Genomic DNA, 19,789 nt, shown 5'->3' with positions numbered 1-19,789 from the left:
CAATGGGACAGTGATGGGCTGAGCACAGCAAAGGGAGATTTCACAGGGTTCACTGGAAGGTCTCTGCCGCAGAGAGTGCTGGTTGGCCCCCAATACTCAGTCTACTCTTCTTTTTTTGTTTAGTAACAAAATAAGCTATTATCTCCATGTGACTAATTTCTGGTCTACGAAATGTAAGGAGTGTTGGGTGGGAGTTCTGGGAAGGCTGCTTGAAGAAATGACTTGGCTGGGAAGTGCATCCTTTTGACCCTTCAACCTTTTCTCTGTCTTGTAGCCTGTGATGGCTTGAAGGAGCCTGTGCAGTCACCTTGGACCACACTGTGACCTTGAGGGTGGAAGCCCGGCACTGCTGATGACACTGTTGAGCCTATATATTGATCTATAGCAATCCACACCTGGCTTTCTGTCACACGATTAAAAAATTCATGTTTCTTAGGTAGTGAATTAAATGTCTATTCTGTTTAAGCCACTGTTACTTTTGGTCTCCATTTTCCTCAGCTCAGTACATTTCCTATCTGTTGTTATGAGTTGAATTATGTCCCTAAAAAGATATACTGAGGTCCTCACCCCCAGCACCTGTGAATGTGGCCTTATTTGGAAATAAGGTCTTGGCAGAGAAAATCAAGTTAAGGTGAGGTCATACTGGATTACAGTGGGCCCTAATCCCGTATGACTGGTGTCCTTATAAGAAGAAAAGAGACACACGGGGAGGAGGCCACGTGACTGTGGTAGCAGAGACTGCAGTGACGTATTTACAGGCAAAAGAACGCCAGGGATTACCAGAAGCTAGAAGAGTCAAGGAATGATTTTCCCCTACAGGTTTCAGAGGGAGAGTTCCCTACGGTGCCTGTATATCAGACTTCTAGCTAGCTTCCAGAACCATGAAACAGGAAATTTCTATTGTTTTAAGCCACTCAGTTTGAGGTACTTCATTACAGCAGCCCTAGGAAACTAATATAGTACTAATGGAGTCTTACATCAGGTAAAAATAAACCACTTGGGTCTCAGAAAACCTGATAAGGCATGGCTTAGCAATTGTATGTGTCAAGAAATTATTATCTGTTTGAGCATATGAAACACTCAAAATGAATCAATGCTGTGAATATGGATACCAAGAAAGTTAATGCAACCTTAAAAAGACTTCCAAGAAATGTACTACCTAGAAAAGTTGGCAGTGGCAGGTTTATTCTGCTCCATACTAGTGCTAGTGAGAGCTCACCAAGTGCTGCATGCAACTTTCCTGAAAGCAAAGCACTAAAGAAATGATTGAAGACCTAGGAATACTTGGCCTAGCAGGGGAAAGCTTAGGAAGACAGCTACCTTCAAATATCTAAAAGGTTCTCAGAAAACAGGCAGAGAGTAGGTGCTTACTGAAGGCAAGAACAGAGGAAGGATCAGTCTAGCTTTGTGTAGTACCATTCAACCGAACTAGGACCAACAAGGGAGGCACAGAACACAAATTTAGGCCAAATGTAACACCTATCTAGCTAATGAAAATAAAATAAACTTTAAAAGTATGTTGAATGAAGCAACCCAAGTTTCCATCAATGGATAAATGGATGAATACATTGTGGTATATCTATTCAATGGACTATTATTTGGCCATAAAAAGGAATGAAGCACTGACACAGGTTACAACATGGATGAACCTCAGAAACAAAGCCAGACACACAATGTCACACACTGTATGGTTCCATTTATATAAAATATCCAATCTAGGTAAATTCATAGAGACAGAAAGCAGATTAGTGGTTTCCAGGGGCTGAAAGAAGGGGAGGAATGGGGTGTGACTGCTTAATAGGTACAGGGTTTTCTTTCGGGAAAATGAAAATGTTTTGAAACTAGATAGAGGTAGTGATCACACAACACTGTGAATGTAGCAATACTAAGTGCCACTGCATTACTCACTTTAAGATGGTTAATTTTGTCATGTGAATTTCACCTCGATAATTTTTTTAAAAAGTACATTGAAAAGGAAGGCTAGCATCTGCTCAGGGTAAGCAAATCTGCATGTAGAATCTAGCAAACTCTGCATCAGAAAACAAGCACAGGAAAATCAGAGCAGAGAACTCCAAAAGGCCCTTCGTGGTAAAAACCCGTCGTCTACTGGAGGGTAACCCATGACTAGATACAGACGTTTAAGACTTTCCATCATAGTCCCAAGGTTCTCTTCCTGTACAGCTTATGATTACTGCCTTAAGAGACCACAGCTATCTTCATGTTTTCAACTTGTGCAGAAACAAGACACTGTCCCACGTAGCCTGGCAACATTTGCACTGTCTCTAACCTACTTTTTAAATCAATAATCCGTCAGCCACAGCCATTTTGAAATTGCAACACACAATGATCACAAGTTCAGTATTTCCCTTCTCCCTTGAAGGCCAGAGTCCTATATGGTACCGATGTTCCGTTACAAAAGATTTTAACAGTTTTACAACTGAGGATAATGTGAGAAACACTAGGGGTGACCCACAGTAGGACTGGAAGTCATTTCAGTGCTTTCCTCATGAGGGGTCTTCAAGAAATTTTGTTGAACAAACTAAACTCCGCCACAGTGCTCCTGCCCCCGACAGCGTCACAAGTAAATGTTTTCTTATCAAGCGTGGATTCAAGTATGGCAATGTTAGTCAGGAAAAGTTTAACTTGGTTTGAAATCTTAGTTCTATTAAGGAAAAACCAAAACAAACAAACGCTTTATTTTTGGTGAATTACATAATACAGGATCCCCTGGGGGTTCAGCTCACAGCCATACAGACTTGGCCACCTTAAGAAGTAAAAAACCACATACATCCTTAAAATAGATATATATTAAAATAATTATTCTCTAACTTGGATAAGTCTTGTCTCTATCATCAGTGTGAAAAAGAGTTCTATTCACTTAGGAACTTACACATACATTGGAGTTTTCATTCCTGTATTTATCTGCACTTCCTATGTGCAGAGGATGCAAGAGAGTATATTCCTAATAATTAGCAATCTGTATACTGTTAAATTGCCATGAACCTGAAAAAACTTAACTGATTTCTTTTTTTTTTTTTTTTAAGGTATCTGAGAAGAGAGACATGTCTAAAACCCTGAGAACAAAACCGTCCCAGCTTTCTTTCTCGTAACACTGGCAAGAGGAGCCAGAAAAAGAGCCAGCTCTCATACCCCAAGTCAATTCTGTAAAGTACTCAAGTCAACTGTAACACAGGACTAAATGAGAGTAGATTTATCATGTGAGGATGAGACTGGCACAGTAAGAGGTAAGTACTTTACCATCAAACTTGACAACACATTTAAAGTCCCCACTAGTCAAGCATTAGGAAAGTCTGGTGATTTTGTCCATATGGATATTCACAAATGCCTATTTTTGCCCACAGACATCAATTTTATATAATCCATGTAATGCTAAACTATTTTTACAAATAAGGAAATGTCCTGTTCGTTGCTATGTCCCTAGTCCCTAGCAAAGTGCCTAGGATATAGTAGGTGTTTATTAAATGAAAGTAATGTATGACTGAGACACAGCAACCCAGAACTTAAGACCCAGTTAAGCATAATCCTGCAAAACAGACCCTTTGGAAAACCCTGTGGTAATTACAATGATCCTGTCCATCGCACTACTGATTTTGGAGCTACCTTGGAACTATCTCTAAAAAGATACAGCTTTTTCCTCCTACTAGGAAAGCCCAGGAACATCATAAATAGAATTAAGAGATTCCCCACTCATCACTAGCAACTGAAAATGGACTGCAGAAGAGTGGGCTGAGTCCCACTGTCAAGGTCCCTGGGAGGAATGGCGAAGAGCAGTATCACCAACCAGGATGCTCTGAACCTCCAGTTATTCCAGACGGTCATGTTCTGAGCAGCAACATGGCCTGAGCAGCTAAGCTAGGAAAGCTTTTCCCTGGGAAGAGTAGTTGATAACCTTGGTAAATGCCTGCCTAACATGCTCCCATCTTGAGGACTTTACTGGAAAGTTACCGATCTACTAGCTATACACTTTCCTTTCACTTTCTCTCACCAGGAATGGAATCCTAAGACCGGCTGACTTGCTCAGAAGTAATTCAGTTTTCACTGAACTTGACTTGATGAGCTAGATGCTTAAAAAGTCTCAAAGGCAGCATCGGTTCATGAAGCAAGGTGATTCCCCTGGAGTCTACAACGGGATTGATGAGTCACACTAAATATATATATTTTTGCTTTCTTTTCGCACCTGCTGATGCAAATCTTAGGATGAGACTGACGTAAAAAGAATTCGCTATAACAGCTAATTCTCACTTATGTGTTCCATATTTTTAAAAAAATCTACATTCTACTTTGCTAATTATCAAAGATATACTAAATAAGGCAAGGAACATTTTATACCTCTCAAATTAGTTAAAAACAAATTAATGATAATGCCCAAATGCTGCAAAGGCAGTGGTAAAACTGGTACTTAAGTTGAGATAATCCATTAAGAAAGTAATGTGGCAACATGAATCATGTCCACATTGTATTTATGCACTTAGATATGTACTGTTGATAAGAAATATTTCAAATGATAAATAATTTAAGCAGGAAAACGTTCATCACAATTTTCTAGTAAATGGATAGTGAAATTGCCTAAAATGTCCAATGAGAGGAATGGTTAAATTTGTGTTTAAAAGTTTTGGTACTGAAAATTAACTAGCAACAGAGACAGATGCTCAAAAAAAAAAACATGATACAAAAGCGTATCTTCATTATGACTGAAACCACATAAAAAATACATATGGATATGCAAAAGAACAAGGGTATACACAACAATGGTGGTAGCCCTTTGTAGTTCTTGACTTCTGGTTAAATTTTGTGAAATGATATATTATCTTAAAATTAAAATAAAAACCCATGAGAACTTTAAAATATTTTTCTAAAACTAGCCTGTGTATCAACCCTTTTCAGTGAAAAGATGTGAAGATAAAATCTGGTTGTAAAACTGGCCTATGAGTTAAAAAATAAGTAGATAACAAGCTCCCTATTCTTACTCTCTTCTCATCCAGATCCTTACAAATCCTTGGACCAGATAAATTTGGAAAGTGAGGCATATTACAGTCCTGTATTGGTGAGGCAGACTTCACATTATCATTTTACAGGTTCTAGGACAATCCACAATAAGTCCTGTTTAACCTTGGCTAGCCCAGAGTTGGCTAGAAGTACTTGATCACAAAACCTTCTTTGCCTGGAAGACCTTCAAACATTCCTCTCCGCACAGTTTGGGAAATGCTGCTTGGGTCCATGATGCTCAGAGGGGGCGACAGAGGGAAGGCATCTGACCAGTAAGGTGCTTCCAGACTATGTGCTCCCCAGATGGGAGTCACCAACGAGAGACTGCCTTATCCCTCAGGTGTATGTACTAAGGACGAGAAAACGCTTGAGAACTACTCCTCTGTGCTGCTACTTAGAAACAATGGAATCTCATACAAATCAAATAAGCCCTTTATGGTATAGGTTTGGGAGGTTTTCTGGCCCCTGCAAAAGGGGTTCTGATCTAGTCCAAAGGTAACAGCAGTTTCTACAAAGGAAAGTTATCTATTCTCTGTAATTAAGAAGTGGCAACCAAAGATATGAGTAACCCATACGGGAACTAGTCAGCTTCTCTTTTAGATATAAATATATACTCTTCATGATGTGAAAAATAAAGCATGTATCTTTTTGAAGTCTGGATATTTTCTTAAATACATGTGTGCAGGGTGTCACCACAGGGCATATACCAAATATCCACTTCCCAGAGCTAAGGGAGGAGCAAGCTCCCCCCAACACACACAGACACACACACACACAGACACACAGACAGACACAGACACACACACACACACACACACACACTTCTTGAGCATGATACGACCGTTACCTCTGGTCGAAGTGTAGCTTTCATGCAGACTTGGCAAAGAGGTCCATTTCGGGAGAACTGAAGGGGAAGGTGCCGAGTTCGATTTCGACATGTTGGCTCCTCACAAATCAACCAGCCCTGGAGAGACAAAGGATGCTTCAGTCCTATCACCACCATCAACCAATACAAATAAAAACCCTATCGTGATCAAGATAGACTCATTGTGATCAAGGTAGACTCACTGCATTCAAACCTTCCTTGGAGATTCTGAAATAGCTCTCTACCCTTCTTTCCTGATGTGTTAATTTGATCTATGCCCCCAACATAAAAGTTAGGAAACTCATAAAGTTTAAAAAAAAAAATCACATGAGACGTTATTTTCTTTACTTAAAAGAAATCCCCAACCCCACCGAATACTCCAAAACCTCCAAAAAAAACCTCATATGATTACATGCAGAATGTAAACTGACGGGTTTACAGGAAATTACAATCTAAATAGGAAAGCAAGGTCTAAAAGCTTTACACAAAGCCTAAAAGCAATTCACTATGGGCTGGCTTTAAGAACCAAGTTGTATGGTACCAACTAAAACAACACAGAGAAGGGAGGGATTCATGTAGATTCTACCTATCTGAGACATATAACTACTACCATAGCAAAAGACCCTGAACTAGAAAAGAGAATCAGTGGTTCTGAGTCATAGGCAACTGTTTGTTCCAATTCCTAGGGCCTATTACCACATTTTCTTGATTTGAGGACACGGTTTTATTCACATTTTAATGTTTCTGAAACTCAAGACACCTTTACAAATGACATGTATTTATGTTTCCTCCAAAAAAGCTGTTAAGAGTGCAGCTCACAATCAATGGCCCCTCAGAATTAAAGACACAAGATACTTTGCTTTAGCCTGTTCTAGGTATGGGGGAGACAGAGGGATCGTGGGGCTGACAGCAGCAGCTGGTGATACATTTTAAATGTAGCCTATAAAACTAAACATGAGACTAGTTTTTTCTTGAAGTATCAATTTAGGCGTACTAATAAAGGAAACAGTAGCATTCAAGGAAACCATGTATGAAAAATGCAGGACTGAACCACCCCTTCATCATTCATTTGGGTTTGTGACACTATTTGCTACCTGAGGCTTTACACACTTGCGAATATCTATCAGTTAATATCCACAACCATAGCTGTAATTCATTCAATTCTTAACAAAAATTTTTAAAAAGCAAGCAGATAGGTCAATTACAATGTTTTGAGACAATAAAGTATTAAGTACCAGAATACAACCCAGAAGTTAAAATTATTTTTTAATTTTTAAAATATAATGTTCAAAAGCTACAGTTCTTTTCAGATGTTTCTGAAACTTGATTCCATCAACTTACCACAACTTCATGACTCACCAGGTGAGCTGCCAACCAGGGAGATGCTAAATTGTCACCTCACCTGCTTCTAAAGCAAACACCCAACTCTATCTCTGACAGAGTTACTAACTAAATGTCCTTTCAAATCATATAGAAAAAAGACAATATAATTTGTCTAGACTTCCTACCAGTTATAATTAACATTAAAGAGGTCTTTTCTTCTTTGTCACCTCTCTATTCAGTACTTATTTGGGTTTGTTTGTACTTACTATCTGTTAATCTCCCTTTACAAATGACAACAATAACTAGAGCTATTATGCATGGAAATTAAACATGCTGATAACTGTGTGAAGGGAACTGGGGCTGAAAAAAAATATTAGAAGCCTGTAACTCTTTATGCCTCTTGTTTTATTTTGATAATTAAGCTTTTGGTCTTGGCGTATTTTAAATAAAACTCTTCTATGGGGGAAAGAGGCCCTAATCATATTCAATATATGCTTTGCTTCCATTCAGTTTTGTCAAGTACATTTGGTTAACCCTTTGTTCCCCCAGCAAATATTGACTGTGCTAAATATACCTTTCAAGGAACATTTGAGCTGTTAAAAATAAATATGCCAGGTCTTTGAAAATATTCCATGATGGCGCAAATCTTACGTTACAAGATCTCATAGTGCATTTTGCCTCTCATGGGTGATAAAAACAAAGCAAAAGAAAATACTAACGTTGTATAAATTCCCTTTGAATTATCACTCACAAGGACAAAATTAAACTTATTTTCATCTCCCATTTGGGAAATAACATGCAGCCCAAAGGTACATTGCCAAGTCAGTGGAAGGAAAAAAAATTTAATAATGTGTAGTTCTTTGGAAGTCCAATCTATAAAAATGTTTGGCTTTTAATAAAAAACCCCAGAACCACTCTAAGGATGTCTGCCATCCAAATATGTCATTTTATTATGCAATGCCACATGTAAATGCCAAACTGTCATAACCAAGAGTAATACGGTCATTAAGTTTTCCGATGGCTACTTTAACCATGTTCTAAGTAGAGGGTTCAAAAGAGGTGATGCTGGCCTGTCCAAGAGCAAAACAAACCTTTACCAAAACATGCAAAACTCTATCACCTGTTGCTTTAGTCTCAGCATCACTAATTCCTTGAAATCATTGTGTATGCAATTGTGTCAAATGCTGATTGGTTCTGATTGCTAAATTATATTTCTGAGGCCTCAACGAAAATGGTTTCTGTCTGCACATGCTAAAAAGGGATCGATTTCCACTTGTAACTGAGGTGTTCTTGGTAGCTGCACCTTAAACACAAACTGCTATTCATTTGTGTACATCTGTATTTTTAGAAGGATGCACACACAGAAATCACCCACACTCGGAAATGTGGTGCATAGGAGGCATTCAAAAATATCTTTTGAAGAAAATAAATGAATAAAATAGAAGCAATAAAATAAAAACGCACAGTAGCAGATTTATGGAAAATAAGGAAAGGGTCTAAAATTCACAGGAGAAAAAAACTTCACAGTAGTTTTCATACTCTTGAATCAAATATATGATGGGTCTTTCTCCCATTTCCAATCAGTTACCAAATCTGTCCGCTGGCCTTATAGTCCCATTATCACCAACCTCACTCAAGCCCAGACCTCAAAACTGAACTACTGTGGTAGCTCATGCCTGGTTTCCCTGACTCCATGCTCTCCCACATCCAATGCACAGACTTGCCAAGTGTAGCTTCCCAAGGGCTCTCCACTCCCATCCCCCAATGGTATACCTTCCATAGAGGATAAGAACACATGCTTTGGTCCCATTCCTCCTTTCTCATCATTCTCTTACGCCAGCTCTTCGCCCCACAGCGTTGGTTTTCTCACTGTCCTCACCACTTTTTGCCTATTGCCAACTCCTTGTCTCTGCTCATGCTGTATAACCTCTGCCTAAAATGCCCATTCCTTGAGCATCACTTCTTTTCCTCTCCCGTAAAATTTTCCCAGCCCTCAGGAGCTTCTCCCTCTAGCCCAGCTGCCACTGAGCACACTCTGCTTTGCACTCTCCTGGAACCATCTTATTTTACTTCCCTAACTGGATGGTCAGGCCCTCAGGGAATGACCCACTTTGGATCTGGTAGTGTCCCACCCAATATCAAGCACAAGGGTTCACACTCAATCAAGAAAACCAAACTGAGGTTATGAAAAGGTTATGCACTTGAGTGTGGTCTCTCCCCTCCCATTTATTAATAGGTAATTTTGTATAAAGTTGCCAAACCTCTCTCTAAGCCTCAGTTTCCTCGTCTATAAAACAGGAGGTAATAATGTTTACCCTATTAGAGTTGTTATAAGAAAGCCCGCACAAATGTTCAGTAAATGTCAAATACTGTTATTATCCTCCATATGCCTCCGGTACCGGGGAATGTCAGTGCTGTACTTACAGCTGACAATGCATTATTCAAAATGCACTATTCCAACCAGGAAAGAGCCTGGTCAGTTTCTGCCTGGTGTTATCCCAAAATGGAGAACTTAGGGATAACCCGAAAGATTAGGTGGAGCTGCTTCTCAATTTGGTTGCAAAATAGTACAACTATGCAGTCAACACAAGTGAAATTTCCATGTTTTTCCTGATAAAACTATACTGGATTTGAAGTTATAGATGGCAGAACAGACAGTGAGGAAAGTGCTTTATTTTGGGATTCACAGAGATTTTCAAGAGACAACACAACACAGTACTGCAGTGACGTATGATTTAAACTGTAATGGCTCTCCAGGAGTGCGGTGACAGGGTTACAGGGCGAGGTCTGCCAGCATGCGTGCTGTTACAGAGTTCATCATATCATTACTATTTTTCTATAATGGCCATTAACTGCTCCTCTCCCCAGACTATATGCACTTTGAGAATACCAGATACTCTTTTCACCCAAAACCATTTATAAATGTTCTGGGGTTCCCGTGCAGTCACGTGTGTCTGTCACAGAATTATCCCCAGTGTAAAATGGGTCTTCTTATAGACAGTGCACAGTATGGGCCCACAGCTGCTTTTGAAGAATGACATGTTGTGATTTGGGATTTCCAGAAATATCAAAAAACAAATTGCTTTCTGACCCACATTTGCACCCAAAACTGGGAGAAAATTTTCCTAAGATCTCCAGGGGAAGTTTTAACAGGAACATAATTTTGCTTTTAAAGTTAAATCTTCTACTACACTGCAGCATGCTGGCATGTCAAAGAGTGATTATTAAGTCTCAGAGAGGTGCCAGGGTAGGAGACGAAAGAGCAAATCAGGAAAGATACACACATAAACTAACTATTCACCAAAGTTAATACAAAAATATTTCTAACAAAATTATCAAACAAAACAAGTGGAAAGTGCCTCGTCGGTCAATGTGAGAATTTTAAATATTATTAAAATTGATTTTTAAAGTAAGACATCTCTTTAAGTGAACAGTCACATGTCATTTCATCCAAGTTATTTGAAACTTATTGATCTTATCATCTGTGCAAGGACCAGACTCTGCCATCAGTTTGCTGAAAAGATAATGGAGCACTCCCAAACTGTTATGATAGGTTAGATGCAAACAGTGGTCCTCATTTAGACACAGAGAATAGCACTACAAGTGGGAAAATTCCAACCTCAGCAATTGTATATTACAGGATAAATTAGCAAGTTGTTCTGCTTTGCCTCGCATCAAATCCAATACCCTAGCCTTGTTATTTTAATTTGCAATCAGAAGCTGAGCATCAGAAGATGTACCTGAGGTACATTAAAGAGCCCCATGCAAGCCATCTTCTCCTGCTATACTGTGAGCAGAGAAAGCCAACAATTACCAGCAATTTTATTTTACCACTGTAGGACAATACTAGAACAGTTAAAATTGTCTCCGTGCAAGCAACCAGGGAAAATATACTTGAAATGACTTTATACGGAAAATTACATTTTGGGGGAAAAAAGTTCAACGGAGGACATGTATCTTTCTGTATGGGCAGCTAAAATCTCTCCTAGTATGTTCAAGCCTATTCTATAAAATACTCTCCCTATTCATCCAACTCAAAAGCAAGCTACATTCTTAGGCTATAATAGGTCACAACTAAGTACACAGTACCTTGCTTCAGGAATAATTTTGCTTTGTCTGTCAATTGTCAACAAAGCACAAAGAGCTCATGCAACCCAGCCATGTACTGTGGATGATAGAGATCTAACAAAATACAAATAGTAAGAATACAAGATTTCTGAGCCGCCCTGCTTTCACTTTACACGAGGAACTGAAAGCATTTTCCTCTCCACATTCCATTAATCTCTATTGTATTACAAATCTTTTCATAAAAGACTCTTTTTTTCCCCCTATGTGAAGCTACAAGTGACTTGTGGATGTAATATTCCAACCATGATGAATGTCCGACTTTCCAACATGAATGAATGGTTATAAATGGATGTGTCCGTTAAGGCATATAGTCATTTCAACAAGGAAAAAAAGAAAGAATCAAATGGAATGAGATGGGAAAATGGCTACTCTGATGCTCACATTAATATTTTAGTGATGAGGCCTCTAAGAAAAATTGTTCATTACTTCCAACACGGCTCCGGCCTCTCAACTTCTCGCTCTTGAAAAAACATCACCTTAGGTATGTACACATACTAACAAATAAACTTCAAAAGTTAACTCAAGGCTTAGTTTCATCAATATGTATACAGAAAAAAAGACTGGAAGGAAATACTCTAAAAAGCCATCCGTGGTTATCTCTAGGTAGTTTCTTCTGTTTCTGTATTTTGTAAATTTTCTACAAGTGTACATTGTTTTTTAATCAGAAAACTGTTATTAAATGGGGGGTGGGGGAAGAGACAGTTTTGCCAAGAGTGTTCAATATAACAGAATTACTAACACATCTGAAAAATATTTTGAGCTTTAACATGTGTTTGGTTGTTTCCAAAATGATTTTTCAGAGAATGGGCTTATGGGAAAAAAAGGCACATAAAAAACATTTTCTTAAAAATTTTTTTTTAACTCTCAGAAATTTCTAGAGTAGGTCGATTTTAAGCACATAAGCAGTTTCCAAATAGAAAGTGGCAGGGCATGCATTATTAGTATTACAATCATATATGAAATTAAGCTACTCACTAAAATGCACATAGCCTTCTATGGAATATGATTTGATCTCCAAGGGTAGGTAATAAATCAGTTTTAAAGAGAGGTGCTTTGTTCCTCAGGCCTCTTCCCCTGTCTTTATTCAGTGTACGAATGGATCAGCTTAGATGTCCAGGGTAGGGATCAAATAAAAAATTCAATCAGGAGGGCATGCCTAGAAACTTATTACTAGCAGAGTTTCTTTTCTTTGCTCAAGTCTAGCTAAAAGTAATTTTTATTGTTCGTTTGTTTCCAGGCTATTTATTGGCATGGTTTAATGTGATATACCTTTGGGTACTGAACAACAAATGTTCAACTGAACTATCTATGCAGTTGCCTCAAAGGGCATCTTAAAATCGGAATGGACTTCAAACCATCACCAGGCAGTGTTTGTTCATTTAACTTTAATTATTTTCTCCTTGAGAATGGTACTAATGAAACTGAATATCTTTCATGGTTTCGAAGGACCGTCTGAATAGTCTGTAAACAGAACTAAGGGTAGACGAGAGATCTGGCTGAGCCAGGGGGTTGCTAGGTGATGTAGAATGTAAACCCACAAACTTGTTAAGGTTTGCTTTGCTTTCATGCCACTTTCACACACTCTCAAAAGTTTTAAGAATTGATTTTTCAGGTGGCCATTAAAAAAAAAAGAAGAGAATTCCCCCCCCCCCCGAAATACTCCCCCAAATGCTCTGCCAGATTCGGAAGAGTTGAAATCCATCTGACCTTTGGCTGTAACCTGGGAAACTTTTGCTTTTACGTAAATGTAGGATCATGTATTTTATGAATGCCATCACCAAAGAAGCAAATCCACAAAAGTGGATTTCCAAATTTCAAAACGACATGTCTAATCTTTTCTTATTCAACTTGGAATAAAATAAAGATTTCTTTCCAGAAAAAAAAACTGTGACCACAGCTTAGAGGGATTTGGGGCACAAAACCCACAACCCCATGGCAAATACCTCAGCACAGATTACCGTCGTGACAGACCTCTCGGTTTAGCCCCTGGCGGCTCTCTTCTGGCCTACACACCAGGTCTCACTGCCTGTGAGGCTTCTCCCTGCCGCCCCCTCTCCCAAGCTCCCTTTTAAGTAGCTGATCAGAGATTGTCCAGTAAGAGCACTTTATTAGATCATCAGGCAGAGGGGTTCACAAGTACTGAGAGCAATGGGCTCAAATGCGGCACATCAGTTTTAATAGACCAGGGGCTACTAGTAAACTGCAGATACTGCTGAGAACTTTCCATGCACTGAACTCTTGAAAAAGCACCGTCTCTCCAGCTTAAATGCAGCTGCCTCTTTCAATGCCGCAAATGGGTAAATTTGACAAAAAAGCCACCATTAAGACTACATGAAAGGCTCAAGACAACATCCTTTCAATGCTTTGTACTTCAGTAATCAGATGTACTTACTCACCCCCTCCCCCAAACCCGATCAAGAACTATTTCTGAATGGTAGGAAATAATTCCACTTTGTACATCTTTTAGTTAATCAAGACTTTCTATTCAGCAATTTGACCTTTTGTTCAAAACAGGATTATCAGTTTTTTCGCCAGTTACCAAGGGCGACTCGCATGGTGAACATAATTGCAATAATTTGCAAAACACCATGGCAACCCACATTACAACTAGGTAAATACTGGGCTTTTGTGCTACATTGTTATTTTCAGAGATGCTGAAGTCAAAGAACGAATGACAAATGAACACAAAATTTATATTTGCTTTGTCTCAAAAGAGAAGAAAATTGATAACAAGAATTGGGGGGAAACCGACTACAGCTGTAATTTCTAACTTGATTAATTAGGATGGTAACAGTCCTTAACAGTATATTCAACAAACAGCCCTGACTTCGTCTCTCCACCCACCTCTCTCTATACCGCCACCAGTATCCACCCCCATCCCAGACAAATTTTTTCAGCTTGGAGAACAAACATCCCCCATTTGCTCTTTTCTTCAACTTAATGGAATCCTTAATTGCAGAATATTGTTCTCGTGCTCTTCACGGCAATGAAAACGGAGAGAAAGGAGGAGAGTGCCAGGGCAGACAGGGAGCTACAGTCATTTTTTTCCTGCCTCTTTTGGACACCCCAGGCCCAATGATGAGACGGCATTTTTCTGGTATCAGCAGCTGTTTCGTAGCAGACAATAAAGTAAAAACTATTTAGCTTTGCAGAAAAGCCACTTCTTTCCTCTTGGCAATACAAGGTAAGTCCACATGGCGAGATGAAGTTTCATAATTTAAATGCCAGAACGTAAGATGAGAAAATAATGATAATAAAAAAAATACATTTTTCCTGTAAAGAAATTATTAACTGTGGTTCTGTCCAAAAAGCTGTTGAAATGCATGTGTTTGCCATCTGGGGAAGATGTTCGACAATACCACCCATGTGCTGAAAGCCACTTTATACTCAGCCCAATTCACAAAACAGTTTAAAAACAGAAACTCAGTACTCAGAAATTAATACAAAAATCAAAATCATATTCTTTGTAAACATGGTCTGGAAAACAGTATTATCATCTTTTCTGTAATAAATGTGACGATTAGGAAAGTTATATCAGAATTGCTTTACTTAGGTATGAAAGGCAGGTTCTACTTTATAGTAAAGGAGCAGTTTTTTCTAAGGGGCACAAATTCTGCTGTAACGCCTAGCTTTTTGGAAATTATCAAAATTGACTTTCCCATGTAAAATGTAATGTTTGGGAATGAGAAAAGAAAAATACACAGAAAGGGTTTACAGAAGTTATACAGCCGAGATCGCGAAAAACAAGAAGCACCAGATGCACTCTCAACACAGCCCAGCCTGCTTTCCTCCATCTGCTTATTACAAGGCAGAGCAAAAGCAGTCTCTCAAATGATCTGCATATACAGTCCTCCTAACTTTTGAAAAATCAAATGAACGTGATACTATAATGGGTCCATTCTTATTTTGTCAGGTCTGAAAACTCCCAGATAGATTTCTAAGATTCAGCTTAGAGAGATCACAATATAACATTCTTCAGAATATGCCTCTGAAATTACAGATACTGTGATTTCTCCTGAGAAGTAAAAATCAAAAGAATGTGACACGTTAACTCCTTCTCAGTCAGTGACAACCTCTTTATACTTGGAAAATATATTTTATTTTCTGGCTTAGTTCATTCTGAATTTACCATACCTATATTAAGTGCATTCCTACCTAAAGCCCAAATGTTAAGAGGAAATGGATTCTTCAATGCCAAATGATAAAGGGTTCAACAAGCTGTCAGTATTTTTTGATCAAACAGACTTGACGACAGATCATAAAGTGGGCCTAAAATCGTCATGACACTTGAACTTCTTTAAGAAACCCTTATTTATAAATGAAATATTTTAGAATCTATCTGGAATTTCTTCACTTATAATATTTTACTTAGTATACTTGTTCCCTCCTGTCCCAACCTTTTGTAGCTTCTATGGCTTCTGTGGTTCCCGTGGGTTTTTTGCCTTTTCTCCTCTTGTTTTTTCTTCTCTTTTTTTTCTCAACTGGATAGGATGCTTCTTGACTTCTATTTGTGAATTGCAACATCCAACCCTCTATAACGCCAATAAATTACCCAAATCAAGAATGGCAAATACCAAGCAGGTGGACTGCATTCCATCTCCAACTCCATCCCCACAGGCGATACAGGATGAAAACTGGTACTCAAAATGAAACCCACCTGCTATCCCTGCCCTGAATCCTGCTTGCTCTAGAATTCTCAACTCTGGCTGCACAGCGGAATCACTAGGGGAACATTACAAACAGATTGCTGGGCGCCACCCCAGAGTTTCTGCCTCAGTCGGTCTTGGGGGGGTGCCTGAGAATGTGCATCTCTAACAAGCTCCCAGGAGATACTACTGCTGCTGCTGGTCTCAGGACCACGCTTTGGGAACCACCAGTCTGGGGTACAGAATGGGCATCAGGATTTTAAAAAGCTCCCCAAGTGATTCCAATGTGTGGCTCTGGTTGAGATTCACTGTCTGTGTGATTCTCATTCTCTACTGTTCTAAGGGAACTACTGGTTATTATCTTTGGAAGAATGAAGTTTATAAACAGAACTGTACTAAAAAACTCCGCCCTCTCAACTCTTTCTCCTTCAACATTTACTCTTTCTTTAGATACTATTGATGTGATTCTCTCTTTTACTCTTTCGAAGTTCTCCATGTGCCATTAGAATTATTAGCAAAGCCTCATACCGGACGTAATTCTATTAGAAGAACTGACCAATTCCTACCTGGTTTATAACATGTATGTAGCTTAGTAACATTCCTCCCTTAAACAAACCAATAAACAAACCCTTACTCTAGCACTGACAATACAGCCCCCTACGATATGAAGTGTGCTTCACTTAGGAACACAGAATTTTAGGAGTGCTGGTGAAAATCGTGTCTCTGAAAGCAAGTGCAATTCCATTTTTGACTTTGACAAGTAATATGAAATATATTTGAACCCTAAATTTTAAAGTTGGAAGGAACTTTAGAGCTCTAGTCTAATCCTTCACATTCGATCTGAAGAAAATGAGGCCCAGGAAACAGTAAACTCCTTGTACACTGTCACAGCAATAAGCTGCAGGGCCACCCGGGTCTCTGAACTTCTAGTCCAGTGCTCTTTGCTCTCTGTACCTACTCTGCTTAGTGCATGAGCCAAGAGCCGTACATGGTTCCTGAGTACTTGAAACATGGCTAGTCCAAATTGAGCTGTGCTGTAAGTGTAAAATATACAGCGAATTTCAAAGACTTAGTCCAAAATAGGCAATATAAAGTATCCAACTGATATTTTAAATATTCATTAGATTGAAATAATTTGAATATAATGGGTTAAGTAAAATCTATTACACTACAACTATCTCTCCCCTTTTTAAAAATACAAGAAATGTATCATATACACTGTGCTAAATCTTGCTTTTTCCACTTAAAAGTAGAGGAAATTATACCCTCTAAGCACAGATAGACCATCAATGTTCTTATTAATGGCGGCACAGAATTCTCTTGTATGATTATAATAATTCAATAAATCAGTCCTCTTTTGACCAACAATTAGGTTGTTTTTGGTCTCTTACTATTACCAGTAATGTTGCAAGGAATATTCTTGTACAGTACCTTTGACAATATCCGCAAGTCCTGCCTATCTGTAAGGGGAGATACCCAAATTGCAATTGCTGAGCCAAAAGGTATATTCATTTAAAATTTTGAAAGATGTCACCAAGCTGTGGTCCAAATAGGGCGTACCAGTTTCCACACTGACCAACAGTGCATTCGAGTACTCCTTTCCCCACACCCTTGCCTATTGATAGTGCTACCTATTATCTAACTTTTGGATCTCTGTCATTCAGATAGGTGAAAAATGGTATTCGTTTGGACTTCTGAACTTAAGAGTGAGCTTGAACATCTCTACCTATGTTTATAAGCCATTTGTATTTCTTCCTCTATGAACTGCTTGTTCCTGTCCTTTACCAATTGATTTTTCTACTAGGTTGTTGGTCTTTTTCTCCTTGATTTGCAAGACTGCTTTATATGTGAAGGAAATTCGCCCTTTATTTGCTACGTGGGCAGCTATATTTTCCCTTGTTCATCATTTCTCTTTTGACTTTATGGGGTGTGTCTGTGTGTGTATAGATGTAACTTCTGCCCTGCAGAAATTTTTATTTTTTAATTTGTAGTCAAATTTATTGATAGTTTTCCTCTTTGGAGTCTGATTTTTGTGTTGTTTCAAAAAGTCTTCCCAACTCCAAGATTATTAAAAATATCCTTTACTTTTATAGTTTCATTTTCTAAGTCTAAGTTTTTGAGGCATCTGGAATTTGTTTTAGTGTAGAGAGCAAGGAAGAAATACAACTGTATTTTTTTTTTTCAAGATCGACTACTCCCTACTGATATGGACCACCTCTTTATGTAATACTAAATGCAACTTTTAGATATATCTCTGGACTTTCTCTATTGGCTCCATCAAAAATCAGGAGAGCACCAAAAGACTTTAATTACTCTAAACTCCTAAAATTGTTAATAACTGGCAGGTCATCTTCTTTGTAGGAATTTTCCTGCAATTTTTTTTTTTAATGGAAGCAGCTTTAAATTTATGGATAAACTTAAAAGAGAATGATCCTAAACTGTTGAAGAGTCTTAGCCAAGAATAGGATATACTTTTCCATTTACTCAAGTCTTCTTTTAAGACCTTCAGTAGTAGTAAACTTAAGTTTACTTTATATCTATATCTATATATAGCTCACATTTCTTGTTAACTTTATTACTAGGTATTTAATCTTCTTAGTCATTACTGTAAATGGTATTTAGTTCTTCCATTATGTTTTCTGATTGTTGTTGGTGTAGATCAAAGCTATGATTTTTTAATATCAATTTTTAACTAGTGACTTGATTGATTTTTGTTTTTTTTTTGGCAGTGCCGCGCAGCTTGGGGGATTCTCAGTTCCCTGACCAGGAATTGAACCTGGGCCTCGGCAGTGAAAGCCCGGAATCCCCAACGGGGAACTCCTCCTAAATTCTTTTTGTCTATGTTAGATTTTTGGTTGATTTCATTAGGTTTTCAGGGTTTGCATGGATCTGTAAATAATGATAATTTGCCTCTTCCCCTTCCAATTTTTATATACTATTTCTTTTCCTTGTCTAATTACAGTAGCTAATTCTTTGAAAACTTGGTATTTGTCAACATTTTCTTTGGGCTGCCTCTGCAGATTTCCCAAGAACCTAGGGCTGTGGACCCAAAAACTAAGCCATCAAAGGATCTCTGCAACTGGAAAAAATTATATTAAAATCACTATAGACCTCTGGCTCAGAAGGCCTAAAATCAACTTTGGGGCTGAATTTAATTTAAACATTTTAAATGTTGACTAAATACTAAAATGGTTCCTTTTATATTTGGGGAATTAGTTCTCTTAAAAGCTCCCTTCCCTAACGCAGTCTTCTTAACCAATCACTTCTCCTGTCTCTGTCTCTAGCTAGATGGTGTTAAGGTCTGTTCTAGCAAGAGACTCCTCTAATTCTGTGACATAATTTGAAAAAACAAACATGAGGTTCCCCATAAGTCTTCATGACTTATCCATAACTAAGGTTAGGACAATACACACAAATTCCTATCACAGAAAGTATTTCCTCTTAACTAAATCTCATTACTCCACCATTATTAAGTTAGGATTTCATGTTGTTATTGTTTTCTTGCAACTGCTCCTGGCTGAGTAGTAAACCTCAGTGAGTATCTAGAGTAGTGGTTCTCAAAGCGGTCCCTGAACCAGCAGTATCAGCATCACTTGGGAACATGTCAGAGAAGCAAATTTTCAGGCCCCACCCTAGACCTAGAATCAGACACTCTTGGGGCGGCATCTAGCAATCTGTGTTTCACTAAGTCCTCAATGGTGTGGCTGTGATAAGTGGGCATGTATTTATACAAATAAGGCTTAATATGTATAAATCATGAGGCTAAATGGCATACTCTATCAAGTTGTAAAACACAGAAGCCAGGCTGAGGTAGAGTGCT

The 19,789-nt window shown here is 38.5% G+C and overlaps 1 protein-coding gene across 5 annotated transcripts in view; it reads right to left on the bottom strand.

Annotated features, from left to right (window-relative positions):
• POLA1 (DNA polymerase alpha 1, catalytic subunit) overlaps positions 1-19,789 on the bottom strand; it is a 291,007-nt gene that overhangs the window by 93,555 nt on the left and 177,663 nt on the right. For all 5 annotated transcript variants that reach the window (XM_068533580.1, XM_068533581.1, XM_068533577.1 and 2 more), the window contains exon 35: positions 5,855-5,971. In XM_068533580.1, coding sequence (XP_068389681.1) covers positions 5,855-5,971 — 117 coding nt within the window. The remainder of the gene's footprint in view (positions 1-5,854; positions 5,972-19,789) is intronic.

The sequence above is a fragment of the Eschrichtius robustus genome, chromosome X, assembly GCF_028021215.1.
Source record: "Eschrichtius robustus isolate mEscRob2 chromosome X, mEscRob2.pri, whole genome shotgun sequence".
Lineage (NCBI taxonomy): Eukaryota > Metazoa > Chordata > Mammalia > Artiodactyla > Eschrichtiidae > Eschrichtius > Eschrichtius robustus.
The sequence above is the reverse complement of the archived record's forward strand: the minus strand, read 5'-3'. Positions and strand labels throughout refer to the sequence as shown.